Genomic DNA, 27,637 nt, shown 5'->3' with positions numbered 1-27,637 from the left:
CAAGAGACGTCTTCACCTTTGGAGCCTGGGGCAAGCACCGCTCGTTTTATGGCATATGTCTTGAGGCATCTCTCAAACGTGTCGTCCCACAAAGCCACTATTCCATCCTTTCCCCCCGTCACAAAACCCTTATTAACAACACAATCACATTATATTTCTGAAATATTTAAAGGGATAGTAACTCAATCTTATTTCCTATTTGAAGCTAAATCTGATACCTTCTCCAGGGCGTGCATGCTAAAAACAGGCCCATCATGAGCTTTGACGGTTTTCACCAGGAACATTTCTCTCCAGATGCAGATGTCTCCAGCGCAGGTTCCTGAGAACACCATTTCTTCTGTCCAGCCATATACCGCGCTCATCATTGTTTCGGTTTTTCCCATGCTGCCCTTCTTTCCAATCAGCCCACCTCCTGAAAACAGCAATGGTTTGTAAGATGATCTCTGACTGGGGAAGTGTAGTAATTCACATACTCCAAAAGACATGCACAAGATGTTCACGCGAATCCATATAAATTTGAAAACACTTCTTTTCCTCTAAGTTTTGGCTTTTTGTATACATTAATACGCCTTTCTGAAAAATTGACCTTTTTGAAGATGTTTGAAGATGACTTTTATTCACTTTGCCCAAGATAAATATAATGATAAGATATGCTAAAAATTGGTAAGATTTACAGATGACAATGTTGTCAAAATGATCCAATTCAATTACTTCAAATGCTGTATTATGCATGCCATACCAGTAGTTGCCGATGTCATGTAAACACATAATATGCATGTGCAAGATGCAAATTTAACATACTGTATGCACAAAACAGGAATATTGCATAAAACATTTGTGAATATAGCACTGTTTCCATCCAATGAGTCAAAGAGAACAAAAATGTTACTTCCTGATAAACTGGCCCCAAATATCTCCAAGAAAACTAGGACAAGCAAGTGATTATAATACATTTCATATGTAAAAAATTACTTGTGCTTCATAGAGAGCAGACGTAACACAATAAATGCGGTCATTGCTTGTAGAGGTGCATGGCTGCTCTTTGGTGACGCAGTCACGTAAGACAGTAATTATACAGAAATACTTTGATGCATTTGAGTGTAAATTCCCCCCAAGACCTGTCATCTGAATGAGCGATTTTGGAAAACACTTAATACATTTTGGTTGGAGAGTCTTTTAAAATGTAAGTACCATCCAGATTCATATGGACATAGCCATAGACTTACCTGCTCTGTGCCAAAACTTCATGTGTTTCACTCCAGCGGTTATCAGTTTGTCTGGCATGTACGGGTTGATTTTAATGACAAATATTTTGTCTTTACTTCCCCTGTAAATGAAAAGAAAGACATTTATGTTGTTAAATGTATTTGGGATTCTTTTGCTGGCACCAAAAAAGTTGAATTGAACAACCCTCAATCGTTTTAAAGAGTTTAAAGGTTTACAATCGGCACTGTAGGGCTGTAATTGACCTGTCTGCTGTGTTGTTTCCACTGTCTGACTGCCGGCGGGGAATTTAACAGCGAGGGGGACAGTGGCTGACTGCGATTTTGCATTAGGCCCGATGTGAAGCGGGCAGAGCACTGAGCAGTGACTGCACTGTCAAGCCCTATTTACTTCCACCCGCACAAGCATCCTCTCCACCAGAGAAAGCCCGAGGGAGAAGTCAGCTGGAGCACTGCACTACCTAAGAACTCAAGAGCATCCAAACAGGGCAATACTTATGCTTCAGACTCTAAGAGCAGGTATATTATGTATTATATTACCACAGTAGCCTAAACCATGAAAGAATGTGCGTTACAGTGTTTTACAGTGTTTAGCTACAACTGTTTCACACAAAACTTCGACATTTTCTTAAAAACTTCTATGTTATCATCACATTCCAAGAACATTGTGGATGCTTGCCAGAGCTGTTCTGTGTAATACTTAGGGCTAGTTATAATAATGTTTTGAACATGGTTTAAATAGATTTTAAAAGCAAAACTTGTGTTTTAAAGGAGACCTATTTCTTTTGGCAAAAAAATAAAATAGCATACATATGTGCAAGACTCGTGTTTTCGGACCAGTCTATTTAGTTATTCATTTATTTATTTAAATTTTCTATGGACCCTTGTGGCTCACTGTGTGGGATTTTAAAAGCCAGTTTTAAAACAAAGACACAACACAGCAAATAAATAAAGCACTAAATCCAATTTGAATTAACATCTAACACAGTATGTAGTGACAGAAGGATAAAAGAGTCCCTCAGTTAACATAAACCAGCCGTTTCATGAAAATCACTCTGTAGGGAGAGAAACGGATAGCAGTGGGTTTCACGATTCTCTCCAGGGATAATGATCATGCTGTGACAGAGACTGATGAACAGGATAATGTGATGAAGAAGTGTTGAGACACTCATTTGCTATAATGGATTGATGCCAGTATATTTTAGATGACATACATAAACATGAAAAAAAGAAGAAAGTTTATCTGGGAAAAAGTATTAAAAGTTTTCAAAGTATTAAAAAGCGTCATTAAAACTTGGTGAGGAAAGCACAACTTTTCTTTTAAATCCCCAAGAAATAGTTTGACGAATGCAATTTACTTTTAATCTAGTTCTGTTGAAACAGACATTTAGGATGGGAGATATCAAATTGCTTGTCTATTTTTTAAACAGCCAATAGGGATTCGCTTCTAGTTATTGCTAGTCAATTATATAGGTAATACTGGAAGATTGGACAGATATTTTTGAGTCATTTTGAGTATTTTCTTGTAAGATAATTACTTTCACATGCTTATATCTGCCAAAATCTTTTAGGAGCACACTAGCACATCATTTGCCCCAAGCAAAATCATTTGGACTACAACTTTAATGAAGCAAAGCAGGTATTATTCACTCACCGGATGGTGGAAAGCTTCTCTCCTTTCCTCCATTCCCAAAGGACGATGGTATGATTGTCATCCAGACCCACTGAAGCCAGCCTCTTCCCATCCGCTGCAGAGACAGACATCATAGAGCTCTGTTTATACTCAAGATCAGCTAAATAACGGCATGTATATCATGTAATGAGTCTATAGCATCTCCACCCTGCGAATCAGGAAACAAGATGTCTCAAGTAATGCAATGTGACAGCACCGCTCCAGTGGAAATATCAGTTAGATGGCATCTAATGAGAATAATCATTTATGCTTAGGCTCATGACATTGACAGATATTAGGAGGCCCTGCTGTTTTAGCTTTGCCAAGAGAAGTTCTTCTATACACCTGACCCTTTGATTTTAAACCTGAAATGTGTCTCGTTTAACAAATTGTAGATCTGTTCACAAAGAATGTTTCAATGATTTCAGAATCAATACATACAAAAATAAATCAATGTGATCGGTGGTTTTACCCAGTAGCCACGTGGACTATTCCTGCATAAATGGACAGTTTATAGCAAGAATAATCTATAAAATGAACAGGAATATGTGGCAAAGTCTGTATGTTAAAGTCATGGGTATTGAATGCAATAACTAATAAAAGTGTGTATACCTCAAATGCAATGTAAGTCACTTTGGATAAGAGTGTCTGCCAAATGCATATAGAAATCAGAATATGGAGAACCTGCTAAGGTAAATTCACTATGAAATCCATTGTTACAAATCCTATTCAGAGCTGTGACAGATAGATAAAAAGTCTTCTGAGTGTAATACAGTTCATGCCTCATTATAAAAAAAAAAACAAATTATATATATATATATATTGTGACGAGCACTCCCAGAGGAATCAGCGTCGCCCTGGAAACCAAACCAAAACACCTGCACGTCCTCGTCACCGGCTGATCGGTCACAGCTGCTCCCCATCAGCCAGCACATTGAAAAGCAGCACATGTTGCACTGAGAAGAGGGTCTCAAACAGAACGCAAAGCTGGACTAACCCCTCTCTCCTATCCCCACAGAAAGCAGCGAGTGACCGACAGCCCACACCCTTTGGAGCACGTCAGGACACCCACTTTCCCCTTGATTGGCACAGAGGAGCACGGAGAGCACACGGGGAGCACCAACCAGCGGAAAGCAGATCAGGACACTTCACCAGGCACCCTTCACTTTTCAATAAACCCACCCTCCGGGGCTTTTGATTTCACGTACCTCTTGTCGAGTGGTTCTTCACCCCGTGACTATATATATATATATATATATATATATATATATATATATATATATATATAAGATTCTATTAACACAAAAAACAACACACACAAAAGGGTGGCTGACCTATTTTTTCCAGACTGGAGATACTATTCTATTCATACTTTGATTCAGACTATGAGTCATACAATTTTAGATGTGTCAGAAAGGGGAGCTATTTGTTCATTTTAGCATTTTAAGGATCATTTTAATCTCCTAGAGCAGGGCTATTCAATTGGCGGCCAACCAGCTATCCCATGAGAAGAGTATGTGAAAATCACACATATGGCTTGAATTGTGTTAGCACTAATTAAAGGGGTCATATGATGCGATTTAAATTTTTCCTTTATCTTTGGAGTGTTACAAGCTCTTGGTGTATAAAGAAGATCTGTAAAGTTGCAAAGACTAAAGTCTCAAATCCAAAGAGATATTCTTTATAAAAGTTAACAGTCAACCATGCCCCCCCCCCCCACCTGAAACCGTTATGACGTGGGAATATTTGCATAAAGCCGAAAGAAGGCGTGACTTTCATTCTCAGTGTAGTATTGTTGTTGTCGTTGTTGTGGAGATGCTGTGTGTTTCACTGTGTAAGCAAAATTACTTTGTTTGGCCTTCTAAAAGAGGACATGACTAGAAATCAGTGGTTAAGTTGTATCTGTTCCAGAACAGTTCAAACCAAATATTCAGATGTGTGCAACGCATTTTATGGAGGACTGTTTCCTGAAGTAGGTTTTTTATATTTAAAGGATTTGCCACTGATGACTCAAAGTTTTAAGTGTAGAGTAGCACTTGCAATGCAGAGCCATGCAATGCGTTAAAAGACAGTACAAGTCATTATAATCAGTAATTATGTTCCCACAGGATGTAAAGAATGCCTCGTTTCTAATGGGTTTTATTTGTTTTGTCTCGTCGCGCCACACAGTATCACAGTGTTTAGGGGCTTAACATTTCCGTCACACACTTGAGGTATTCAGCCAATCACAACACACTGGAGATTTAAATTTCAAAATTTGTGCCAATCAGAGCACACCTCACTTTTTAGACTGATGAGCTTTGTAAAAATTCACACGTTTCAGAAAGGCGGGGCATAGAGGAGAAACAATAATGTACATCATATGAAAAATAATGTGTTTTTTAAACCTTAAACTTAGAATCTTCTTTTTGTAGTATACTTTGGTTCTTCACTCAACTTTATAAAAAATATACACTATAATTCAAAAGTTTGGGGTCAGTAGGAATTTTTTAACTTAAGAACTTAATCCCAATTTTTATCGAGGATGCATTAAATTGACATGAAATATTACGATGAATCAACTGACTTGAAAACATGAAGTTCTTTTAATCTTTAATAAACTCCCTAATCAATAGTAATAGTAATGTTGCCACCAATAATCAGGAGACCAGACATGACCTCACAGTGGGGCTTTTTTCCACAGTGCTTACCTGAGAAGTCAAGTGCACACACCCCAAACTGATGGAATCCTTTAAGAACAGACAATGGCTTCAAAAACTCTGTCTCCCATACATGAATAGAAGAATCACGGCCCACCTGGATAAGAAACAAACACAGATAATTCATATGTCCTGACCATTAGCTGAACTAAAGTGATGTGTTTCTATTCAGTAGAGAAACATCTCTGCTCTGTGTGCTATTGATGACAAAGAGAGATGTTTGTGCAGCTGACTGTACCTGGCCTGTGGCTACATAGTCTTTGACGGGGTGGATGGCCAGACAGAGGATGTCGTCATCATGTCCCAGGTAAAAGCGCTGTGTGTTCTGCTGTCTGTTGTACACCACTCCCACAGCCGCCACATGATACACAATCTCACCGGTCTGAGTGTAGAAGAGGTTACTTCTGCAGTCATAACCTCTGTAACTGAAACACACATTTGCACACACACACACACACACACATTACAAATGTCTAACCCCGACCATAGCTTTGAAGATTTTCAAATCTTCTGAATCCATTTACCAAAACATTTTTCTCTGTAATGACATAACTAAGCCAGTAGGTGGCAACAAGTTAATGTTTTTTTTTTAATCATGAGTAAGCCCCTGAATAAGGCACTCAATTGTCTTGTTTAAAAAAAAAATTGATTTGTTTTTTTGTTTGTTTGTTTGTTTTTTGTTTTTTTTATGAATGAATGAAACTAGTCTTATTATACTTTATTACAAATTCTGTCATTTTGTCAAGAAAACATCTAGTTACGTAATTTTGATGAGGTCATGGATGATGCGCAGATACATTTTTCTCAATAAGATCTGTATTATGTATTTTTAAATAAAGCAAAAGGTGATTTTTCATTTCATACTAACAACTAAGCTTTTTACATTTTTATTTATTATTTATCCAAACTGCAGAGCATAACATATCAAGCTTCAGTAAAGCAACAAGAGCCTAAATACATTTCATGATGTCCTTAAATCATTTTCATTGTTTATGATCATGTTCATTTTTCATAATTTTTTAGCCTCCGCTTACAGCGCTAGAAATGCATTAGTGTCGTTTCTACTTATTCCAATAAATGGACAGATAGATAGAGACCAACAAATGGGATTTTATTCTGTGACCTAAATTGCCTTGCTTCTGTAAACCATTAAGTTAACCTCATCTAAATATTTTCCTCAGCATCATATCTTCATCCTCTAAAAGCAGATCCAAGTCTATTCTAGCAGCCAATGCACAGCTTCACTGGGCAACATTGCAATTACAACTGTACTGTTCTCAGACTTTAATCTGTAATCCTCAATCCATCTAATGACCTACGGATGCATTTGAAACAAATGCTACATATTTGAAGTTCATCTTAATGCAGCTGTGGCTGTTATTGCAAGCCATCGAGTTGATCTGAGGGTTTTTGAGAAGGATTAGCATGTTTGAGTGTTGAAAGACCAAAACTGATGGGCAACTGTTTTGTGGGTCCAACCCAGATCAGTTTCTAAGACAACTTCTACACTGGAGAACAGCACAAGACAGTCTTTCACTTTCTTCCCCCAACTTAAACTTATCTCAGAGTTGTTGGAAAGCATGAGCTTGTGGCCATAGTTTTAACTACCTTCACTTTGCCATGTAAAGGGTGAAAAGGAAAGCAGACAGCACGGTTCCTGAGACAGCTGAGCGTTGGTCACCATCTTCTCCAGAACACAGCTGGAAGCTGTCAGATAGGTCTAATGATCAGGCAGACTGTGGGGGTGTCCACATGCATCACTCTGAGCTTTGTCTGAGTCAGAGAGGCAGGCTGATGTTGAAAGTATCGGTAACTTCAAAACAAATCAACCTGGAGACAAGCTTCAGAAGATCTGTGAACTGACAGCAAACTGCTCAAAGTCTCTAAGGGTGATTACAGTTCATCTTTGGGACTGAAACTGGCACTTGCCAGAGCTTTGTTATGCATATTTTGAGTTAAATAAACTTTTGATTTGCAGGTGCATAAGTAAATAATGAAAAATACCTCTTTACACTGTGTCTATACCAGATGTGTGGTCTGTTCAGAATTAAATCACTCCCATTACAATCCCCATAGGATTATTTACACATATCATGCTTTGAATTTTAATCTTTCTGCATTAAAAAAAGGATTTTCTGGCTTTTATTTTATTTAGTGCTGTCAATCAATAAAAAAAAGTGTAGCTAATAATCACATATTTTTCTGAATTAATCACAGTTAATTGCATATTAATATATTATATTTATATTGCAATTTGAATCTCCAAATTAAATGTAGAAACAACATAAAGTTGGTATATTTAAAATATGTATTTAATAGCATTTTTAATGAGCTTTTTACTTAATTAGCCTATTAGTAATGAATATTAATACTGTTACTGATGTCTCTATTTCCCCTTCAATTTAGCCATTAATTACAACCATTCAGTGCTGCAGTATAATTTAAAGCCATTGTTTTTAACACTGAATAGGCTTTGAAATTTAATTTAACCTCATATAAACCATAAACTGTATATGCATAAACGTAAAATTGATTTAAAGGTTTTTTTTTTGTTTGTTTGTTTTTGTCAATTGCTTTGGCATAGTTGTAGAATCTCTAAACTTTAAGTGCAATTGTCAAAACTATTTGCTGAAACATCAGAACCCTTTTGTATGTGTACACAATGTAGTAACGCACCGGAAACATTTAATTCATGCTTCAAAACCAAGTTATTATATTATATTATATTATATTATATTATATTATATTATATTATATTATATTATATTATATTATATTATATTATATTATATTATATTATATTATATTATATTATATTATTCAAGTGTTATACTACATTTTTTTTTAATCTGTGAAAAAAAGCAGGTCACAGTGGTCAAGCTGTTTGTAACATGGTAACTGGTTTGTGCACAAACTGTACACTATGTTTATGTTTGGGAGACAGATTTTGGAGAGTAATGATTTGTTTGCTATCTGTTCAGTACTATTGAGAGCTCCTCATATAACAAACCAAGTTGCTGTCAATGCTGTTTGGGATCTGTTGAAGCACTTACCCATGTATAAAGTGCAACCTCAATCCACTGGCTGGAGCTCTTTCCCTTTTCTTCAGAGCCATGGCACGATGTTTCTCCTTACACTGCTCTTTCAGCTGAGGTAGATCTTCTTTGTAAACCTGGACCAAAAAACCTCATAAAACTCCCCAAACACACAACTGAGGCAAATGTGTTAAGGAAATTAGACCAACGAGAGGTCCTGCTCTCAGGTTTTGATAAACATATGTATTAAACAACCTGTCGTCGGTAAGTAAGTTGGGTCTCCTGTTCGATTTCAGAGTCCATCTCAGGCACGTCTGACTGATCCGAGTCGGATTCCTCGCTGTGTGAGTCTACTAATGTCTCTGTAAGACAGAAAGGGCAAAACAATTGAACTCCTGCGCTGATTATGCATTCCACTCAAGTAAAACAAATAAATGAATTAACAAATTAGCAACTATTCCATTTATCATGATCTCCAGAGAAACCCTGAGTAACTTCGTCATTTCTAAGTGCTGCCCCTCCTCTTTATTGATTTATCACTAAGAAAACTGCTGATGTCTAAGGAACAGAACTGCCATCGTGAGCTGTGAGAAATCCATTAGGAAAATGAACAGTGACATGGTAGACTGAGCAGCAACATGCGAAGAAAAAGTAGAATCAATTTGCATTAGTAAAACGGTGCTTTGCTTATATAATCCAGCACGTATTTTAGTAGCACAGCCATTGCCTTGACATTTATTTGTTTCTTCAATAGATTTTTAGATCAGCTTTTCAGATTTACATTTTTCAAAAGATCAGTTTGTTCTGACAGTTCGTATAAATGAACAAGTTTGATGATTTCTTCAGTTAGCATTTGTCCAAGTTTTCTTCAGAAATATTTAACCGTCACTTTAATTTTATATTTGAACATTAGAGCAATGTATGTTTTATTAGGGTTTTTCATCTTTATATCCCATAATTACTTTGATTGTCTTTAAAATATGGTAAAAGTGTACTGCAAAATGTGTTGCCGAGCATTACTTTAATGTAACTTCTAATAAAAGGTTTATGTCATGCCTTTAAATATATTTGTACTTACACATTTAAAGCCACAATTCGGTACACTTGAAATATATGATTTATAAATGTAATATTGAATAACAATACAGTGTAATTTTTAAAAACTTGACTAAAGATTATTAAAACAAAGATTTATGGACTTAAAGGTAATCTACTTTAAGGTAAAACATTTCATTGGACTGTTACATTACAATGCACACTTTTTAAAAGTGTCCTTAAAGTTGCATTTTGTTTTGATAGATAGATAGATAGATAGATAGATAGATAGATAGATAGATAGATAGATAGATAGATAGATAGATAGATAGATAGATAGATAGATAGATAGATAGATAGATAGATAGATAGATAGATAGATTCACACCTTGAGGAGCTAGATGAAGAGTTTCTTTTGACTTCCTCTCAGGGACAAACTTCCATTGGAACACTGAGTGGTCGGCTCCACCAATAGTAATCACCCACTGATAATCATGTGACCATCTGACATTGGTTATGTGTGCTGAGTGGCCTAAATATTTTTTAAACTTAGCACCTAGAGATGTAAAAAAGGCAAACTGGGTAAGCATAAATACTGATAGATTGTCACTAGCAAAAATGAGAGAACCAAGAGTAAAGAGGACCCACCTTTTCTGACACATGGGTACCGAAATAATTTAACTAATCCATAATCGTCTGCTGTAACTAAAACTTGACTATTGAAGTTGGCATCTACAGAGTTGATGTCATTGATATCAGAGTATTTAGGCCAGATCCCGTTCACCTCCGGCCCGAGGACACAAGTCCATGAGGACCACTGGACAAGCTTCAGTTCTTCCCTGTTGGTCACTTCCTTACCACCTAAACACAAACAATACCAAAATCAGTTGAAATTATATTATCCAATCCAAGGCGTGAATACTAGCAGCAATACATAATTCTAGGAGAGCACAGAGCTCTTACTGGGCATCCTGTAGAAGAGCCGCCGGCCGTTGCCGTCATTGGTCTGTAGATACTTGCTGTCGGTGGACCAATCCATGTGTGTGATGAAGCTGCTGGAGCCCACGCATTCGCCCACCTTCTTATAACGCTGCACAACGCCGTAGATGTCCACCGAGTTATCGTTAGAGCCCACGGCTAGGTGCCCTCCATCAGGGGAGTACTTCAGTTCATGGATAGCCTCTTTACGATCCTTAATATGGACCACCTCCGTCATGTCCCTGTAAAATGAGTACAGGTCTAACACATTTGCATATTTTGCTTATTTAAGGTTGCTTTGGACCAGGGATACTCAAACTGCACAGCTCACTTTTAGAAAGTGCAGAGTGACCAGGGGCCTTTGAGTAAAATTATCTGGTAATAGTAATAGATGCTTGATTTTGGTGAATACTTGATTGTTTTTTAAAATGTGCAGTAACCAAAAGTCTTAGACCAGCCTCGTATTTTAATCACCTTAATCTTCATAAGAATAATTGCCTTTTAGTTTAGTTTTTAGTTTAGTAACAGTTGAAGTCAAAAGTTTACATCCCCCTTTCAGAATCTGCAAAATGGTAATTATTTTACCAAAATAAGAGGGATCATACAAAATGCACATTATTATTTTTGAAGTACTGACCTGAATAAGATATTTACCAAAAAAAGACATTTACATACAGTCCACGAGAGAAAATATTAGCTGAATTTCTGAAAATGAGATTGTTTGAGAGTTTACACACACTTGATTCTTAATGCTGTGTTGTCACCTGGATGATCCACAGCTATGATATTTTCTTTAGTGATAGTTGTTCATGAGTCCCTTGTTTGTCTTGAACAGTTAAATTGCCCGCTGTTCATCAGAAAAATCCTTTAGGTCCCACAAATTCTTTGGTTTTGCAATATTTTTGTTTATTTGAACCCTTTCTAACGATGACTGTATTATTTTGAGATCAATCTTTTCACACTGAGAACAACTGAGGGACATGAGGGTGTGTAGGGGTCTTCTATATATATATATATATATATATATATATATATATATATATATGACATCACTTCCTGTTTTTTCCTCCATGTTGTTTGCTGCGCATGGCAAGCAGTTTTCAAATATTAATAAGCAGTGACGCAGTTTTGGTAAGCTTGTGGTAGGCTAAATTTGACAAGTATCCCTGCTCTGCTGTGTTTTGCCTGAGTGCATCACCTGACTCTCAGCACTGTGAAGGATCCGTCTTTCATGCCCAGAGCGAGGTGGATACCGTCCGTACTAACAGCAGCACAGCGTATAGGCTCCTCCATGTTGCAGCGTGCTATTAGTGCATGATCTACAAGACTCCAGATCCTCCAATACAAAATGAAAAAGAGGAAGTAATAACCCATAAAGATACACAAATTAGTGCATTGAATATAATAGCCTTCATCTAATCTGAGGTTAATACACTATTGCTCAGAGGTTTCATTACGACTCATGACACATGAAGTGTGTAATGTCAATTACTGTTCATTTTTCATGCCACTAAAATGTACAAAAGGAACTTCATAAGTAATCCCTTGTGAAAAACAAATGTGCCTTAGTGAAAAATCATTTAAAAAATCTATTAATAATACATTTATTTTATTTTATACTACAAATACATTTATATATTTATGTACTTAATAAAAATAACCTGCAATTTTACTTTTAGTATACACCTTTAACAGTTTAAGTATAGACTGTTATACTTAAAGTCTGCTAAACTGGAACAACTTAATGGACTTTAATTGAGTGGAAGTAATGATGAAGTCCAACTAAATATATATTGAAGTATATTTGATTGTGCTGAAGTGGAACTATTGCAAGTATACTTCAGGTAGACTTTGAAAATCTTGTTTTAAAGACCAATATTATTCAAAGATGATACAATTCTCATCGACAGTGATATTAAAACACATTTTAGGCTTAATGTTAAGAAGTGTGCATTGTGCACAAGTACTACCCGCACTAAAGTTTAATTATAATTTTATATTACTGCATCTCAAGCAATTTGTCAGTAAATATGTTAATAGATTTTAAATACAGAATTCTGGCATGAAACTCCAGATGGCGCTGTCCAATAGGTCTAATTCAATTTGACCTAATGACATCATTATCACATAGCACAGCTGATTGGTTTTCTCCTGTATTGGTAGCCAACAAGCTCTCTGCTCAACATTCAAACTTATGTTAGCAGTTTGCATTGTATACAGGAGAAAAATATTAAATATATTAGCAGCAGCATTTAGCATCGTGTTTATAGAGCTGGAGAAAAATGCAGTTTAGAGCATATGTAATTGCTCTGATGACACGCCGATAGTGAAGGACATGAAACAGGTTAAATGAAATAAGCATATTGTGTATGCATTTCAATAGGGTTTGCCATATACATCAGCATTATATGTTCACGTTCATTATTTTAAAGGTCGATATTTTTGATTGAGATGAGTGTCTGGTTGATTTCAGCTGCACACAGCATCAGAAGCACACGCTTATCGTAGTCATATCAATGAGAAGAGAAATAGGAGTTATCGCTGAAGATCACTATCTAAGGTTGATAGGTCCAAGTGAAATGATTTATGGGTCGTGTAGTTTGGAGTAATGTGCTCTTGCTGTGCTGAGTAGTTTAGAAAATGGAGAAAGAACATTTATATTCTGAGAGAGTAAAATGGCATGTTTTAACCCTCTGGAGTCTAAGGGTATTTTTGGGCCCTGGAGAAGTTTTGTCATGCCCTGACATTTGTGCTTTTTTCAGTTACTTATAAACATCTAAATGGCTAAAGTCTAATATCACTGTAATAAGCACAAACTGGCCTATAATAATATGTGAGCAGCATGTATGTACATGATTGTGTTTTTGAGAGAAAATATGTATGCGTGGTTAGTGAAAAACTAAAAATGTTAAATCACTTGAATAAGGCCATAAAACACATACATAACATTGGTTCCCGGGACTGTTGAGAACTGGAGATTGTAGCCTAAAATTTTTCTTTCTAAATGATGTGAAAATCATCTTGTTTACTCACTCACAGAAAACAATATTGTGGCAAGGGGACATGGTTTAGTGAAGTCGGCAGCGGGAGAGAGAAGCAGGAGATGAACGGTGAGTGAGTGGGTTGGATGGAAATAATCAACACCTGTGTCAGTAATTGGCGTGGAGATAGTATGTAACGCCAGGAGAAACAGAAGTAGGTGAAAGAAAGAAGGACTGCTGATGACAAGGAAGAAGTAACCCGGAAGTGATTACGATAGCGTGTTTATGCTGGTGTGATTGACACCGTGTGCCTTAAAGTATTGAATAAAAATATCATCAGCAGTTAAGCTGACCCCTCGTCCTCTTCCTTTCCACCCACAAATCTTTTACAAATATATTGATAAAAATTTTCTAAGACAGTTTTTGTTTGTCATATGCGAGTAGGCATCAACAATCATGAATATCATTGTGATTTACACTTGAGAAGCCAAAGACCCGCATTATGAGCTGCATAATGAGCCATTCTGTCAGGTGTGTGGCTGAGAGGGAAGAGTTACAAGAAAGAATGTGAGAACAAAATAATAATGCCAAAACATAATTTAATATCCACTTGCGAGTGCAGTTAAACAGTTTATTAGGAACAATCAAAGCTGACTTTCAAATCTGAATTTTTAGCATCATTACTCCAGTCATGCAGTCCTTCGGAAATCCTTTTAACAATTTGATTTTCTACAAAAATAATAATAATAATAATAATAATAATAATAATTTATTGTTATTATTATTATTATTATTATTATTATTTATATTGAAAAGAGCTGAGAATATTTTTCAGGTTTTTTGGGGGATAAATTGAAAGAACAGCATTGTTTGTTACATTTGTTACATTTACATTTATTTTTTATATTTATATTATTTACTTCAAGCTTTTGAATGGTATAGTATTGTATATTGTTACTGAAACTTCATAATGTTTCACTTGATTATACATTAAGTCAGGAACTATAGTTTGGAAAAAGTCGAACTAGTAAAATGTTTACACGTTATGTGAAAACTAGTACAAGTATATAAAAAAATAAAAAGAGACTTACTCATGTTTATGATCTCTGCTGAATAAAGCGATTCATTCTTTTTTTCTGAGGATATCCAAATCTCAAATCCTGAGGTAATCCACATCGCATCTTTTTGGGGTGAATTATGTCTTATTCCTCTCATCGTGAAGCAAACAGTAAAATAAAAAAAAACTTGAACAGTCTCCCTGCGTTGTCTTCTGTTGTAAGGGCGTATTCAAGCCGCAAGATTCAGTGAAACATTAGAATCTGAATGGCGCGTTCAGTGCGGGGGCGTGGTCGCTTTAGAAGATAATGAAGGGAGACGTTAAAAATGGACATCGCGTTGTTTTCATATGGATTACTTTATCACAGATTATTTGTTACCACTTGTTTAGTTTAAAAGTAGACATGTCAAGCTTTCTATAGATCTCTCTCTCATGTCTCTTCGTTGAGTATTCACAGAGTTACAGTTAATTTCAATTACACGTGTCTAAATGAAGATCAGCGCAGACAAAGGCTGAAATGTTTACACGTTAGACTGCAGACAGCACACCTTGTTTGTTATAAGTGCACAAAGTTTTGTTGTTATTATGCCTGAATACATAAGTGCAAATCCGCTGCCCCCAACCGCAAACTCAAGGGTGGTTATGTCGCAATATTGTACACATTTGTTTTAAACCAGTAAGGTGAGCCAATGGATATTACACAAGCAATGTGCAAACTTTGCACAAGAATTATGAGGTGAACCTCTCAATCTCAGTCGATTCACTAGAAAGTGAAAGTAAAAACTAGCGGCGCTTTCGGCCTCCGACACTGCATTAAAAGCGCACAAAGATGACGAAAGACAAATCTACTTCAAATGCTGATAATGGTATATACAGTAGCTAAATATTTTAATTTACTTCCTTAATATTTCTGTTGTGGGCCGAACATATAGGCTAGTGCAAAATAAATAAATGTTATAAATAAATAAAGAGAAGACATTTATTTTTAAAAATCTCCAAGGTACATTACTTCAGTAATAAGTACTGTTACAAATATGCTTTAAGTGCACTTCTCTTTCACAAGGGATCTTCTTGTATTTCATTTTCTATATCAGAAAAACAACTGAGCCATTAAAGAGATTTGTAATTTTAAGTTATTCACAGTATTGCAAGTATTTTAAGGATTACCGTAGTTTGTTTTTGGCTCTTACCGAACAGAGCGGTCGTCACTGCCGGTCATGGCGAGAGGTTTAGTAGGATGAACCGCCAAGGCCCACAGCTCGCCCTCACAGTGACCCTGCATGATGAGGAAAGGCTTGGTGCGATCATGCACCACCACCTCAAAAATCTCACTGTCCTGCGTGCCCACCAGAATGTGATCCCCTCTCCAGCACACGCTACGCACTGACAGGCCTGCACAGATCCACCACATAAACACTTAATAAGCAAATGAAGGAGACTGTGGAAGCAAACAGACATGATCCTGAAACATACTGAAGGATGTACACTGTCGACTGTCAAGGATGGAGAGGGTGCTTGGGTGCTTGATAATACATAAAGACATCTGGGATCGGTGACAAACAGGGGTAAGAGCTATGGATAACACAGGGCGGACAGCCTGCATAAAGAACACTGACCACTCTGACCAACGCACCTCTTGAGTTTTCACCTCTAGCTACTGATGAGTCAGAGGGAAAAAAAGTAAAAGAAGAAAAGAGATAGAGCTCCGTTAGAGAAAAAAGCCTTTTGCATTGTGGGATCCTGAGTATTTAACAACAAAAGATAAGTGGCAACTTAATGGATTAAACAAAATAAATGTCAGTGTAGAGTAAAGCATTCTGGGAGGTTGTAGAGGCTTGACTCACCCTTATATCCCTGGTCTGTTTCCCTGAGGTCAATGACGGTGATGGGTTTGAAGTTCAGGTCCCATAACCGGATGCACCCATCCCTGCCTCCCGTGGCAAAGCCTTCTTCACATGCATTCATGCTGAAAATACCAGACTACACACACACACACACACAAAGGAGCTCTGAGAGGCTGATCGTCTTTGACAACTAAAACAATCAGAGAATCTCTCAAACTTAAACCACAGCACTGGCACTAAGGGTCAAATCAAGTAGAAAAAGATTTGCAGATTTTAAAGGGTCAACATAATTAAAAGAAAAAAAAATCGTACTCCACATTAAAGGATGCTAGTAAAACTACTATGACTATATTAGACACGACAGTAAGTAAGTGTGAGTAAGTGAGTAAGTGTGAGTTTATTCCGTGGTCAGTATTGCTTTGTCTTTTATTACAGATCATTTGATATATTTAGTATTTATGTGAAGGACATATGCTGTTAAACATTCACAGGTGTTAGCCAATCAAAAGCAGTGAGCTTTAACTTCCGAGTCTACGATCCACCCATATTCAAACAGAGCATTCTGATCAGGGGGTCAAAGACAGAGCCTATTACCTCTAAATTATTATGGACCTCAGAGACTGGTACATAATAATAAAAGTCCATGACTATTATTACATATTCAAAAGCAATATTAGCATAGATCACAGAGTAATAAAGACATATTATCCTAAAAATGATGATAGGCGAGATATTTTGAAGATCAAAAGCAGATATCTATGTGACTCGGGACAGAGGTCATTCTAGTGACACTGTTCCCTCACTTACCCCGTGAGCCCCTTGAACTGTCCGGAATAAACTGATTCCCTTCCAGACATAGATGTCTCCATTCAAGGCACCTGAATATGTGATCTCGTCTTTCGCACAGGCCAGACAGAGGATAGTCTGAAGGTCTCCAGTCTTCCCAAACACGCCACGCTTAGGGGTCAGAGCGTTCCCACAAAGACTCCAAAACTGAGGGCAATTGAGAGTCAGTATGAATCAACAACGTGTGAATTTCATAAACATACGTGCGGCAGATATACTGATTTTATGAAGTGTTAACCCACTTTAGGCAGTAAAAAAATCTTAATTTACTAAAAAAAAAGAGCAGTCAAACATTAGTGATCTTTAATTTGCACATTGTCAGTAGATCAATAATAAAACTTTTCACTCACATCTGTGCTTTAATGAGAATGAAAATTTGCCCTGTTAAGTAAATCTGGCCCTTGGTCTCTTAATACAGTAGTGCTTCCTGTTGCACAAAATTTAGGTTTGAAACATGATTCATAAGTTATTTGGTTTATTATGGATTTCAATGCCCGTGCAGTAATATATCATGTAAAGATTTGTATAACTGACAATAGCTGTTTCCTGCTAAATTTATTATAGCAAAAAGCCTATAGAAAGGCCTTACTGAATATATAGTTAAGCTTGAGCTTAATACTGTGAAAGCACAGCAGCATTCATAAAGGTGCACTGCTGTTCACAAGATCGATACATTTCCTTGCGATCATTGAGAACATTCATGCACGCAAAGCTCACAAACATACTAATGCTAACACTCGTTTAACACATCATTAAAATGCACAGGCATGATCTTAGTTCAGAGCAAACCCAGAAAGCTCCCACAGCCAGCGCATAATAATTGGCTCATTGACTCTGGTTCAGCTGTGTGTGTGTGTGTGTGTGTGTGTGTGTGTGTGTCTCTCCTTGGAGCTCTGTTTCATGAGGCTCTATTTCATCTCTTTCAACCTTGTCCTCAGCAGCCTCCTGTAAGAAAACCTGAGCTGTCAAAGACAAGACATGGATTTCTGAATTGTATATTTCCAGTGTGATCAAATTGGTGGCTGATATCCTGATATTTAGGTTCTTTACACTCATTGTGAATAGTTCACCTGAAACTGAAAATTGTGTCATTATATATTTAGTCATGATGTTCCAAATCAATATAACTAAGTTCCTTCCGTGGAACAGGACGTCATTTTAAATTGAATGAAAAATTAAGTTTTAACCAAGACAGTGGGGCCTGTAATTTTAATGAAATTTGTATGTTATATATTTAAATAAATTAGTAATTCTACATTTGTAATGGTAAAGTTGCAATTTAGTACGTCTCAAATATATTAACTATATGTAATATTGAATAACTATGGAAGCCAATTTCTTCAAGGTAAAATAATCTCATAATTCAGTTTTTTTTCTTCCCAAGTGCAAGTTTACATCTCACAGTTCTGACTTTATATTCAATATAAAAACAAATGTGCAATTGCGAGTTATAAAGTCAGAATTGTGTGATAGAAACTCAAAACTTTGAGATATACTCAAAACGTGCAAATCTGTCTTTTTTTTCCTCACAATTTCGAATATATAATAATTTAGAATTCTTTTTGCGATTGCAACATTTATTTCTCAGAATTTCATGTTTCTATTCCACAATTCTGACTTTATAACATGAAATGTTGAGTTTATATCATACAATTCTGATGTTATTCGTCAGGTTGAAATCTCGAAAACAAAATGTGTGTGTGTTTTTCTTGATAGGACAGTGGAGATCTGACAAGAAGAGAGTGGGAAAGAGAGGTAGAAACTCAAAATAGTGAGAAAAAATCTGCACCAAAAATCGTTGCGGGAACGTTATTTCAAAGTGTACTTTTAAAAGACATGGCTATGAACTGAAATAAAATAGTAAATATATATATACCCTTTTACTGCATTTTTATGGGGAATTTCTGGTAATCACAGCAGCCAGTTTTTTTATTTTTTATTTACTCTAAATTTAGCAGGATTTTTTTTCCCGAACGCCAGGGCATCTGGCAAAAAGTTGGCTGAAAGAGAATGAAAAGATACAAAGTCGCTGGGCCATTAGCAGCATTGCACTGGGGTAGACGGCACAGCTCCAGATAGCCAGGCTGCATTACGTCAGGGAGATTCAGAGGCACGGTGAATCACAGGCTCCTGTGTTTCTGCAGGTCTGTGCTCTAGTAAAGCTTTAATACAATCAAAATGAGTCAGTGCTATTCATCTGCCAAGACTCCATTAGAGGCAGACTGCTTTCATCCTGAGGCATGTCCTCCCCCCGTCTTTCCGCTCTACGGGGACAGCCGCCTCCTGCTCGTGTGTGCAAGCCACCTCAAATCCAGCACATCTAGACTAATCAAACAGCCTTAAAGTCACCAAGACAACTATAATTAGCATACTGCGAGAAGGAAAAGGATAATTAGACCAGGGTGGCCCACTACACCTTAATCTACTTCCATCTATTTGTATAGTGCGCGGCTCCTGTCACACATCTGATTTCTAAACCACTGTTGTGATGGCCATGTTGTAAATATGGTTGTTTAGTTGGGCACTGTGGGTGAAGATGTGATTATGTTGTGTGTGGTGGGAGGCAGTGAGTGGGATTCTTTGAGCAGATTGCCTCGGTTTGCTCCAGTCAAACACACGGGCTCATCATGAGACTTGTGTGCAGTTAAGTGGATTGAGAACAGCCTGGAGGCTATGGACAAAAACCTCAGGAAATTTGTCAAAAGCTCGCACACAAGCAAGACCAATGGCCATTGTCGGAATGGAATACAAGTTTCCATTTACTGAAAACCACACAGTATAAACTGTATTAGTAGCAGTAGGTATTGTGCAACATGTTAAATATCCTGTCACCAGATGTGTCACTAGATTATTTTTAATGTTCGCAGTACACTCTCAGAAAAAAGGTATAAAATCTGTCACTGGTGCAGTACCCTTTCAAACATTTGTACCTTATTTACCCCAAAGGGTGCATATTTGTACCTAAAGTATACCTATTAGTATTAGTAGCCATCCCTGTGACAGCTTTTGTACCTTTATTTCTGAGAGTATCAAATTCTTCTGTGCCTCAGCAATATTTTATTTATAAATCCATGTTTAGAATCAGAACCTGCAATGTTTGATTCACGCAGAAATCCTTCATTTGAGTCTTTTCAATGAAACCTTAAAACAGGCATGAGTTTCCCCCGAAAGCGGCGTTAGCCAATTATTGTGACAAGTTTCATTGTTACCAATATAGCTTAAAGGCAGGGTAGGTGATTAGGTTCAAAAATATCTTTGTTATACAGGTTGAAAGTCTCTTCACATTGATCGATTTAAGCTTGCTATATTGCTAGCTTCTCTGAAATCGCTTACCCTAACTTTTACGATTCTCTAACAAACATTCACAAAGAGCATTTGTTCAACATGCTAATATTGAACTCTACTGGTATGATTTGTTGACTTAATCTATACTTCACATTAGTATATTAAGTACATAAAAAGTATTTTAAATGTGTACTGCCCTCTAAATATCTTTTTTGTAACGGCATAGTGTAGCACAAAATACAAAAGCATTTTAGCAACTAAAATGCATCCGATGATAATACATTTCCAATTTTGTTTTAATAAACTTTTTCCAAGATTTTCCAAGATTTATCCCTCATCACTGACATTCACACCTCTGCAGCAAACATATTTTTGAGATCATTGGTTCTTGATTTAATTTTATTATTTTAGAACTGTTTTACTGTCTGAATCTTATTTTTTAGGTGTTTAGGGTTAGGGTTAGGGTTAGGGTTCGATAGGTTCTGTTTATGCCTGATATTATAGAGCACCATGTGTGTCAGGGCTTATGAGGTTTAATTTCAGTTATTATGCTCATGTGTGTAATATGTAGAGTATGCCCATTTTTATAAATGAAGCACCATCTTTAACAAGCCTTGAAAAAAATTTAAGAACCAAACAAAATGTAGCTTTTCATCTGGCGCCAGAGATTTTCCATTTCTCTGGGGCGCTCTCAAACAGAGATAGAGAGAAAAGGGGGGATTACAGTGTGCTAAATCTCTGGCATGCACTGAGTCGTAATCGCTGAGTGAGCGAGGGCCCGGGGAGCAGATGTCACATGGTGGGGGGGGGGGGGTAAAGACTCAGGAATTATGTGAGACAACTGCTACACCATCCTAACTACATGGAGAGATGTGGCTTGTATGAGAGAAAAATACTGACACAGCAAGAGATATAGGGGATGCACAGTGATCTGAGGAAAGAGTTGAGAGAGGGAAATAAAGAGAAAGAGAGAAAACAAAATAAAGATTAAAAGGTAGCCCATGAGGATTTTGGATTACTTCATGACAGAAACCTAAAGCCAAAGCTTAATGGTAACTGATGAGAGAGAAAGAGACTCTTATAGGGATGCCACTGGGTTATAATAGGTATGTGTAGCATGCAATTTTTTACTTATTTAATGAGGAAACTTAAAAGATTAAGATATTTTTGTACAGGTGCATCTCAATTAGAATGTCATGGAATAGTTAATTTATTTAAGTAATTCTACTCAAATTGGGAAACTTGTGTATTAAATAAATTCAGTGCGCACAGACTGAAGTAGTTTAAGTCTTTGGCTCTTTTAATTGTGATGGTTTTGCTTCACATTTAACAAAAACACACCAATTCGCAATCTCAACAAATTAGAATACTTCATAAAATCAATAATAATTTTTATATATATAAATAATTTTTAGTGAATTGTTGGCTTTCTGGAAAGTATGTTCATTTACTGTACATGTACTCAGTACTTGGTAGGGGCTCCTATTATAATTACTGCTTCAATTCGGTGTGGAGGTGATCAGTTTGTGACACTGCTTAGGTGGTATGAAAGCCCAGGTTTCTTTGACAGTGGCCTTTAGCTCATCTGCATTTTCCTCTTGACAATATCCCATAGATTGTCTATGGGGTTCAGATCTGGTGAGTTTGCTGGCCAGTCAAGCACACCAACACCATGGTCATTTAACCAACTTTTGGTGATTTGGCAGTGAGTGTGGGCAGGTGCTAAATCCTGCTGTAAAATGAAATCAGCATCTTCAAAAAGCTGGTCAGCAGAAGGAAGCATGAAGTGCTCCAAAATGTCTGTGTAAACTGTCTGTGGAGCCAAATTTCTTGACATGTCTCTCAGTCTTCCCCATGATTGTGTATCCTTCCTAGTGATCCAAACTGAGAGACAATTTTGAAGGCTCAGGAAGGATTTGCAAGTGTTTTGAGTTGATAAGCTGATTAGCATGTCACCCATATTCTAATTTATTGGTCTTATGAAGTATTTCTAATTTGTTGAGATTGTGAATTGGTGGGTTTTTGTTAAATGTGAGCCAAAATCATCACAATTAAAATAACCAGACTTAAACTACTTCAGTCTGTGTGCACTGAATTTATTTAATACACAAGTTTCACAATGTGAACTGAATTACTGAAATAAATGAACTTTACCACGACATTCTAATTTATTGAGATGCACCTGTAGAGTCAAATTCTTGTAGAAGGCAATTACAGAATGCACCGCATCAAAAAGTTCATGACAACATCATAAAAGTAATCCATATGAATCAACATAAAAATATAAAGCACACAGAATATGGTAACCATGCTCAACCATGCTTGCTTTTGAAGCTTGAAAATTTGGTTGGGTGAACTTGTGATGGGTGAACAGTAATGATGGGAGACTATTAAAAATATCTTCATTTGTGTTCCAAAGATTGTAACAAAAATTGTGTGAACTCATAACTCTTTAATGATAAGAATCTTTAGAATAGTTTTCATTTAGTGTGTAAGGTCAAGGTTCAGATCTCTGCCTTTTTTTTATATACTTTTTTAATAGATAGACATTTGACTACAGCATAACGCAGGACGAGGATCATGTGAGCTCCAATAATTTTCCTAATACTCAAAGTTGTGTCACTATTCATTTGAATAAAGTTAAACAAATTTCAAAATTTTTGCACCATTAGACATGCCAGCAAAACTCATGATCACCACTGTTTGTGTTTCTGGAAATCTCATTGTTAAAAATCAACTTCAGTCTCTTTGTTGCTGTAGATTGCTCTATGTGTGAACATCTTCTTACAAAGGCATGTGTAGGTGGCAGACAATCAAACACTCTCTGAACCCATTTAAAACCATCTCACAGTAAAGATAGAGGGAGGCCAGCCCTGTACGTTCAGACGAATCATCAAGCAGACTGGCATCAAATGTTTTTGAACTAGTCCTAGTTCCCTTCTTCCACAAACACTTCTGAAGAGATGCTCAAGTTCTTCTTAGAACCGAGGTTGAAGAAATAAAGAGGGGAAGAAGAGGTGTGCTTCAATGACTCGTTGTTTGTCCCAGTTTCTGAAAGAGCTAATTTGGTTTCTGCGATTTCTCAATGGGATTTGACAGTAAACTGAAAACTTTTGTGTTTAATACCGAATATCTTCTTAGAGATGAAAGATAACATGAAATCAAAATTACTGAACATTTAGACTCTTAATATTTGCTCATGTATTATATTAATGTATTATACTGTAAATAAATAACTGAAGCAAATTAATCCAAAGAAAAATTATTAATCCATAATAAAAAAAAAATTATAACCCGCTCTTCCTTTATTTCATAATGTTAACATTCCAAATCTGTTACTCACAAATGTTTTAGGGGACTCTGGTATGCATATCTGATTTAATATACTCCAAAATATAAATAATGAAACTACAATGCAATACAAACAGCAATTTACATTGTACAATATTTCAAGTATGTATTTCAATACAGACCCATCTGAAGCCAAAAAAATATATAGGAACAGGAAAAATGAATATAAAGAGAGAAAAGGCAGTACCTTGATATGTTTGACTCCACAGCTCACTAGCTTACTTTGCTGATACAGGTCCCATGATATGTCGAATATCTTTAAGAAACAAAGAAAAAAAAGTACTGTATAATATATTATGTATGTAGGTATTTCAGAACTCAATGACGTATAAGCTTGTTTAGCACTGGTGCACTAAAAGGCAATGCAAATGAGGTATAACAGATTCGAAACACACTAATGTTAGTAGCTAGTCAAGAGTAAATGCTATAAGAGATACAGTTTTTACAAAAAACACCCGCACATAACATGCAAGAAAAATTAAATAAATAGTGCCAGGATTTACTAATTTGTTCCCTCACTGTACTAAAACGTGCACATGATTACTATTGCATTCCCTCGATTTACTATTGCGTTCCCTTGATTTGCTAAATCATGTGCACAATTTATAAATCGAGTGAACGAAATAGTAAATCGAGGGAACGCAATAGTAATCATGTGCACATTTAAGTACATTGAGGGAACTAATTAGTAAATCGTGCACACGATTTAGCCTAATATTTTTTCTTGCATGTCATGTGCGGGGCTCCGTATAAACTGTAGTGTTTACAATATGTAATTTATCATTCCCATTCTCAATTTTCCACCCAGATTTTGTAATTAAATGCCCCCAACTCAGAATATTAGTTTCTCTTTGGTACTTGTGGTTACAAAACACATGCAAAACATGTAGTCAGAGAAAACTCAGGAGATTGTGCAGAAATTACTTATATGGTTGTATAAATGAAATGCTATTTAATGTTTAAACTATATCTGTGATTGTTACAGAGCCAGAGAAATCAGGAAAGAAAATGAAGACAAAGTCAGGGAAAGTGTGTGCTAATATATGTTTTGGCCCCAAGGATGTACCATCATTAGTTCCAATGGTAATTTATGTAAAACAAAATGTATTTCAGTGCATTATTCCCAGACTCCTTGAATCCTAACACTTCCTTGCTAACACGCTTATAGTTGTCAGTTTTGTATTTGTAACGTGATTGTAAATATATCCTGACTGAATCTAAAGGACTGTATAGTCCACTAGATAATGAGAGAACATTACACTGCCTGTCTACCATTTCTAAAGGTGTGTGTGTGTGTGTGTGTGTTCTTACCCGGTCTGTATGACCAGGAGCAGCTGCCAGAACTTTCCCCTGTCTCCAGTCCCACACACAGATTGTGTTTTTAGAGTCTAAGCCCACAGACACCAAACACTGCAAACACAAGAAACAAAACGAATCATACCTCCTGCTCATAGCTGTATAAAAATAAATAAATAAACTCTACTCCTTGTGGAGTTTAGCTTTAACCACAATTAGACACAATGAACCAGCTAACCAAAGAGTTCAAGAATACTTAACCAAAAATAATTTCTCAAAAGCTTAGGAGGGTGAAACACTGCAGGCAGGTGTTTTGGAGTGAACTCTTCAAAAGGGAAGCACTCCAGAAGCAGAGCTGGCTAGACTCTGAGCTGATAGTTCATAGCTGTAGGCTGTTTATAGTTGCTTAGCAACACAACATACTGTATATTGAATTCAACTGAAGTGCATTCACAGGAAACGTTATGTAAATGTAAAAAATAATAATTTTCAGAAATGTAAACTTATCAGGGTTAACCTTACAGTGGCAATCAAGACTGAATATAAAAATAAAAATCATCTTCACTTTAATTAAGATTATAATAATTTAATTTTAAATCACAGCCGTCACAGCATCAGATTTCAGCACATCTTTTTACTCATAAATCGCTCTAATGAGAAAATACAAACAGTCAATTTAAAAAAAAAGCATGTACATGAAACCTAATAGGAAATAAAACAGTTATTAAATAAGCCTGTGTCCTATGTGTGTGTGTGTGTGTGTGTATAATAAAGAAGTTGGATACATCAATGTTTAGGTAATCAATACATTTTAGATTTAGATTAAGCTTTTAACGCTATTGTTTCATTATTGTGCATTGGTCTGGCCATTAATATAGTTATTGTTACAGTTATCACTGTTCAGTGGCCTTTAACATTTGTGACGAGCACTCCCAGAGGAATCAGCGTCGCCCTGGAAACCAAACCAAAACACCTGCACGCCCTCGTCACCGGCTGATCGGTCACAGCTGCTCCCCATCAGCCAGCACAGTGAAAAGCAGCACATGTTGCACTGAGAAGAGGTTCTCAAAGAGAATGCAAAGCTGGACTAACCCCTCTCTCCTATCCCCACAGAAAGCAGCGAGTGACCGACAGCCCACACCCTTTGGAGCACATCTGGACACCCACTTTCCCCTTGATTGGCACAGAGGAGCACGGAGAGCACACGGGGAGCACCAACCAGCGGAAAGCAGATCAGGACACTTCACCAGGCACCCTTCACTTTTCAATAAACCCACCCTCCGGGGCTTTTGATTTCACGTGCCTCTTGTCGAGTGGTTCTTCACCCCGTGACAGTGGTGGAGAATGCGGGCAGAACAGTGAGGAATCACCGACAAGGTCGCCGCCCCAACTCCTAATTTTTTTTTTGCTTTCTGTCAGCAGCACCACGGAAGGCGGCACGCGCGGCCCCGCGATGGAGGACGTCTTACAACGCCTCGCTGAGGTTAGCATCCGCCAGCAGCAAATAGCGGAACACCTCGCCACTCGCCTGGGCAGGACGGAGGATGAACTCGCCGCCGTCCGGGCGGCCGCGGCCCAGCGCGTTCCGCTACCTGAGCCTCGGGCACAAGCCACCCGTCTGTTGCCCAAGATGACGGCCGATGACGATGTGGAAGCCTTCCTTCAGGTCTTCGAAAACACTGCCCACCGAGAGGGATGGCCAGAGGACGAGTGGGCGCGTGCGCTGGCACCCCTACTCACCGGTGAAGCACAGAGGGCTTACTTCTCGCTCCCCCTGACGAGTGCCGACAGTTATGTCGAAGTGAAGCGAGAGATCCTGGCGAGGCTGGGCCTCTCCCCTGTAAGTGCCGCCCAGCAGTTCCACGAGTGGGAATACAAGCCCCGGGTGCCAGCCCGTGCCCAGGCAGCCGAACTCAGCCGCCTCGCCCAGCACTGGCTGTTGGCAGGAAACCCCACACCAACACAGGTAGCGGAACGAGTGGTGGTCGATCGCCTCCTACGCGCACTACCACGCGCCCACCGACAGGCCGTCGGCATGAGGGACCCACGTGACGTCCGGGAACTAGTGGAGGCGATCGAGCTGGCGGATGCCGTTCATCCCAGCGGGGCAGGGGACCGGCTGCCGCCATTCCCCCGGAGGGTGGTCCAGGAGCGACGCCCGCTCGAAGGCACCGCGCGACCCGTCAGCAGGCCGACGGTTCCCCCACCGCGAGATGAGCCCATGCCAAGTGCCGAACCACCGTCGCCTCCGCGAGCCTGGCTGGCAGGCTGCATCCTTCACCAACGGGTGCCGGCGGGAGCCCCCGAAGCAGATGTGAGGGTGGATGGAAGACGG

At 37.7% G+C, this 27,637-nt stretch overlaps 1 protein-coding gene across 1 annotated transcript in view; it reads right to left on the bottom strand.

Moving 5' to 3' along the window:
- Nucleotides 1-25,586, bottom strand: part of LOC127976120 (echinoderm microtubule-associated protein-like 5) — a 59,097-nt gene extending 33,511 nt beyond the window's left edge. Inside the window, exons 1-18 of the mRNA XM_052580282.1 lie at nucleotides 25,318-25,586; nucleotides 24,194-24,262; nucleotides 17,332-17,517; nucleotides 16,525-16,660; nucleotides 16,314-16,337; nucleotides 15,871-16,072; nucleotides 11,841-11,978; nucleotides 10,628-10,884; nucleotides 10,313-10,525; nucleotides 10,053-10,220; nucleotides 8,885-8,991; nucleotides 8,648-8,766; nucleotides 5,833-6,019; nucleotides 5,586-5,691; nucleotides 2,878-2,971; nucleotides 1,227-1,327; nucleotides 219-412; nucleotides 17-128 (exon numbers count right to left, since the gene is read on the bottom strand). Of these exons, the coding sequence (XP_052436242.1) occupies nucleotides 17-128; nucleotides 219-412; nucleotides 1,227-1,327; nucleotides 2,878-2,971; nucleotides 5,586-5,691; nucleotides 5,833-6,019; nucleotides 8,648-8,766; nucleotides 8,885-8,991; nucleotides 10,053-10,220; nucleotides 10,313-10,525; nucleotides 10,628-10,884; nucleotides 11,841-11,978; nucleotides 15,871-16,072; nucleotides 16,314-16,337; nucleotides 16,525-16,660; nucleotides 17,332-17,517; nucleotides 24,194-24,262; nucleotides 25,318-25,458 (2,554 nt within the window). The 5' untranslated portion in view covers nucleotides 25,459-25,586. The remainder of the gene's footprint in view (nucleotides 1-16; nucleotides 129-218; nucleotides 413-1,226; nucleotides 1,328-2,877; nucleotides 2,972-5,585; nucleotides 5,692-5,832; nucleotides 6,020-8,647; nucleotides 8,767-8,884; nucleotides 8,992-10,052; nucleotides 10,221-10,312; nucleotides 10,526-10,627; nucleotides 10,885-11,840; nucleotides 11,979-15,870; nucleotides 16,073-16,313; nucleotides 16,338-16,524; nucleotides 16,661-17,331; nucleotides 17,518-24,193; nucleotides 24,263-25,317) is intronic.
- Between the last annotated feature and the right edge of the window lie 2,051 nt (nucleotides 25,587-27,637).

The sequence above is a fragment of the Carassius gibelio genome, chromosome B17, assembly GCF_023724105.1.
Source record: "Carassius gibelio isolate Cgi1373 ecotype wild population from Czech Republic chromosome B17, carGib1.2-hapl.c, whole genome shotgun sequence".
NCBI lineage: Eukaryota > Metazoa > Chordata > Actinopteri > Cypriniformes > Cyprinidae > Carassius > Carassius gibelio.
Note: the sequence above shows the minus strand (reverse complement) of the source record. Positions and strands in the feature narration are given on the sequence as shown.